This window comes from Uranotaenia lowii, chromosome 3 (genome assembly GCF_029784155.1).
Source record: "Uranotaenia lowii strain MFRU-FL chromosome 3, ASM2978415v1, whole genome shotgun sequence".
NCBI classification, from domain to species: Eukaryota; Metazoa; Arthropoda; class Insecta; order Diptera; family Culicidae; genus Uranotaenia; species Uranotaenia lowii.
In genome coordinates this window covers 361,517,816-361,521,654 of record NC_073693.1, presented here as the reverse complement: position 1 = coordinate 361,521,654, position 3,839 = coordinate 361,517,816, and the positions used below count along the sequence as shown (strand labels likewise).

The 3,839-nt window shown below is 35.0% G+C and overlaps 1 protein-coding gene across 1 annotated transcript; it reads right to left on the bottom strand.

Moving 5' to 3' along the window:
• Nucleotides 1-379: 379 nt before the first annotated feature.
• Nucleotides 380-1,123, bottom strand: LOC129754556 (uncharacterized). The gene is made up of 3 exons (XM_055750697.1): nt 1,031-1,123; nt 803-958; nt 380-733 (listed from the first exon to the last, which is right to left on the bottom strand). The coding sequence occupies exons 1-3, from the start codon at nt 1,091-1,093 to the stop codon at nt 431-433; spliced, it is 522 nt and encodes a 173-aa protein (XP_055606672.1). The 5' UTR covers nt 1,094-1,123; the 3' UTR covers nt 380-430.
• Between the last annotated feature and the right edge of the window lie 2,716 nt (nt 1,124-3,839).

Genomic DNA, 3,839 nt, shown 5'->3' with positions numbered 1-3,839 from the left:
TCCTATATGTATGAAAATAAAATCCGAATTATTTCACTCCATTGCACTGTGGAGGTTTATTTTTAAGCGTATGTAGCGAGAATCGTTACGCGCACATCAAATTAGTGCGCAATTGTGCTGCCGGTCACAAGTTTAACTTATATGGTGTTGTTATTTCTGGTGCGTAAATTTAGTTCAACAAATTGAAGTCGCGCATTATCTGCGTATTGTCACTGTTATGTGATGGTTCAAAGTTCATGAACAAGTGCTGCAGATGCTTGTTGGATTAAGCAACGATTTTTTTGGGATGATGTATTGCGATCACGTGCTTAAGTCGGTTCAATGTCGTGGAATGTTTATCAGGTCAAAGTACAGAAGAGTCTATAGAAATGGACTTAGTTTATTTTTATCAACAAAATTTTGAAGCTTAAAAGACTTCATTGACAGCAAGTTATACATATTTGATTGTCGAATACACCTTATAGGCAACGATGTGCTTTCCCTCAGGGCTTTCGACGCGAATCGAAAGAACGAACTTCCCGGGCGGAACCATCGGGGGTAAACTTTCATCCGTCAGCTCGTACCCATTGAGGGAGTAATTGCCCTTCGGCATCGGACACTCCCCATGGGGCGGGAAATGGGCCGTCTTATGCACCGACAACGTTATCGGATCATCCGACCCATTCAGATCGCAAACGAATGCCTTCCCATTGACCACTTTCACGTTCCTCTGGTTCACGATTTCGTAGTGGACCTTTTGAAAAAGTTGGGGGGAAATTTAACAATATTTTTTTTAAGATTGCCTATGTTTGTTGTCACTTACAACGATGTCATTCCCCCAATTTTGCATCAACCTGAAAGAACCATGCAGCTGATAGTGGTTCCTTGACTTACGCGTCACTCGCACAGTATCCAGAATGACGTAATCATGATCAGTTCCAGGTTCCTGATGAAATTCATCGATTGTAGCATCGTATACCTTAATGACAAAAAATATTTAAAAAAAAATGTTTAAAAATAATCAACTTAAACGGTGTAGAAGTTGTATTACTGCACTTTGAAGAACGTGGAAGCTTGAGAATGCTATCAAAATCCAGCCACAGATTAAATGCATATTGAAAATTGAACCAGCTTATGAACAATGAACGTTAATTCGTGAGAACATTCAACTAAGTACCATAATTATCGAACCTAAATGGCGCTTTCAACGTTTATCAACTGCAGTTATCAAAGTTTCACTCTGGAAAGTACATTGTAACAGTGTTTTGCAAGCATGAAATAAAATATTGACATTTTAAAAATTATTTATTTTATATCTCCCGTAGAAGATTGACAACGTTTAGATAATTTAACGTTACTGAAAAAAGTGTACTACCTGTTTTCCGTTACGTGAAATCTCACAGTGACATTACTCAACTGCTAATTTCCGTACTACTTACTACTGATATTTTTTATTTTAAAATTTGAATGAAGAAAAATTACTAAACAGTTAAAAGAGAATAATATTTTTAATTTTTTTTTTTAATATCCTTCCAGAATAACCTATATCAGCATTGTACATATATATTTTCTTAACAAAACCAAAAACAATCAAAGCAACCCACAAAATGTCAGGGAACAAAACGACGCCCAATCCATTCCGGGTTGATTTAATTTCATCAGATTTTCAGTCACAGGTAATCCGCAAGAATAGGTAGAAAACGGCCCCTTCGGAAAATTAACCTTCAACACAAGAAAAAAAAGTTCTGCGAAAATGACACGCGAATGACATCGCACGCCATGCAACGGCAATTTATGAAAAAGTAAGAAGAAGAAAAAAATCGCGTCAGACCAAATTGAGAAGGAAAAAATCTAGAAAAGATTTGCGATACAACAAAAGACACCGGAAAGATGAAAAAGATTGACTTTGGATGATATGTTTTTTTTTCTCAGCCAAAATTTCCAACGCAGATTCGGTGGAAATTTCGGGGATGACAACCAGGAAGGCAAACCATTTCGTTTTTCCTACCAAACGAAAGATTATGCAGCCCCAGCTTGCTTTGATGTGATTGAAAAGTGATGGGCTCAACCGCAATGTCAACTGATTTTTCCAATCTCGTTTTTTTTTCTTTGGGGCTTCAGACTTTTTTTCCTCTAATAATTTTCTTTGAAATTGTTTTGTTTAGCGATTTATGTTAAGCTGAAGTTGAAAAAAAAAACACAATTTAGTCTCCCTTTCATAATGTGCAATCTATAAGGCAATTCACGAACTTACCAATTTTCCGCAGACGCCATTTCCTGTTAGTTGAAAAGTGAATTTCTTCGGCAAATTAGCAACTGTCAATCATCAGTATGGAACGTTCGTTTTTCGTTTTTATTTTCCAAGTGGTTAGCCGCAAAAGTTTGTAGCCAGACTAATCTAATTAGCGGTTTTTGTTTTTCCCCCAACTTAGAGCTTAAGAGTGACTCATATTGGAAATATTTCCGCGTGATAAGTGGTTTTCGTAATGAAAGGTACTTTGAACTTTGTAAACCATTTAAAGTTAACATTCCAAATAACAGGTGATTTCCCGTCATTGGAACTTTAACAGAAACGTGAGGATTTGACAATTGAATCGATATTAGAAATCTATAAAAACCAAATGAAAGTATTTAATACTTTTAATATATGAAAATTAAAAAAAAATCAAAATAAACTCTACTGATAAGAAGCGATGATTTGTGTAGACGAAAATATATAAGGTCTCATTTCCAATATTTTTGTCCACTGAATTATTCAATATGCTTTACGATCCTGTCTTCCGCAACTTTATTTCATTTTTTTTTTCTTTTGAAGTGTCAAATGTCGCCCTAAACCAAAAACCTTTACCAAAACGCATCAATAAACTCAATGACATTAAGAGCGGACGTAGGGTTTTTAAAATTGATAATAAGTTTTTAAACAAATAGATCACGATTTATTTATATCACACAAAACCAGAAAACTGAGTGTCATTGAGCGATTTATTTTTATCTGAATCCGGATGATTGAAAAGTTTATTCCAAACTCCACATTTCAAGAAATAATAGTTTTACTCCAGATAATACATAAAAGTAAAAAATCTTTTTTTCCGATATTTTTTCCGACAATTTAAAAACTGAAATTAAAAATTAACAAAAAATTAACTTAGCTTTACTTCTTCTCTTTTGAATCCAATGAAACTTGTATATATGCATGTATGTAGGTAATCCACCATAGGTGCACGGATTCACCGCAGTTTTACCAAAGTATGTTCTCCTCTGCAACCGGGGCCCATGTATTTTTTTTTTCAACATTAATTATCATCTTGTCTAGTCCCTGAAATTTCAACTAACACAGCTGGATTCATTTCTCTACAAAAAAAAGTTTCACTGACTGAATGTTTGAGTCAAGACCCATCTCTGGGTCGCATTTTAAAAAAAAACTGGGAGAGATATTAACAGAAAAAATACTCCAACATATGTAAAACAGATGTCCGCTCATGTGCATTTAGTTTTTAGACTCCTATCTATTGGGAGTGGGAGAAAAAGAGTATTTTCCTGAATATGCGCATTTAGCCCGCCTTTCCCTTATACAGCAAAAAAAAATGTAAGGCTGGACGATGTAATTTAAGCAGATGTAAGGCATTGGATGTATTATTGAAGAATATCGTCATTATATCACAGACTGATACTAATATTACAAGTCTGTGGTAATTATTACATCTGAACGATGTACGCAATGCGAATATGTCGAGTAGTGTAATATCACTACCTGCCCAGGGCCGTAGGAAGAGCTGACTCATGGGGGGGGTTTTGATGATCTTTTTTTTCTACTGCATTTTTGCTCAAAAATGCATGGATTGAAAAAATGAAAAATACTT

Bases quoted from the DNA above. Each gene is read 5' to 3' on its own strand.
- LOC129754556 (XM_055750697.1), bottom strand. From the start codon at position 1,093: ATGCATTTAATCTGTGGCTGGATTTTGATAGCATTCTCAAGCTTCCAC. The intron at 959-1,030 runs GTAATACAACTT...TTTGTCATTAAG, and splicing joins TCCACGTTCTTCAAAGTGCA to GTATACGATGCTACAATCGA. The intron at 734-802 runs GTAAGTGACAAC...CTTTTTCAAAAG, and splicing joins ATTGGGGGAATGACATCGTT to GTCCACTACGAAATCGTGAA.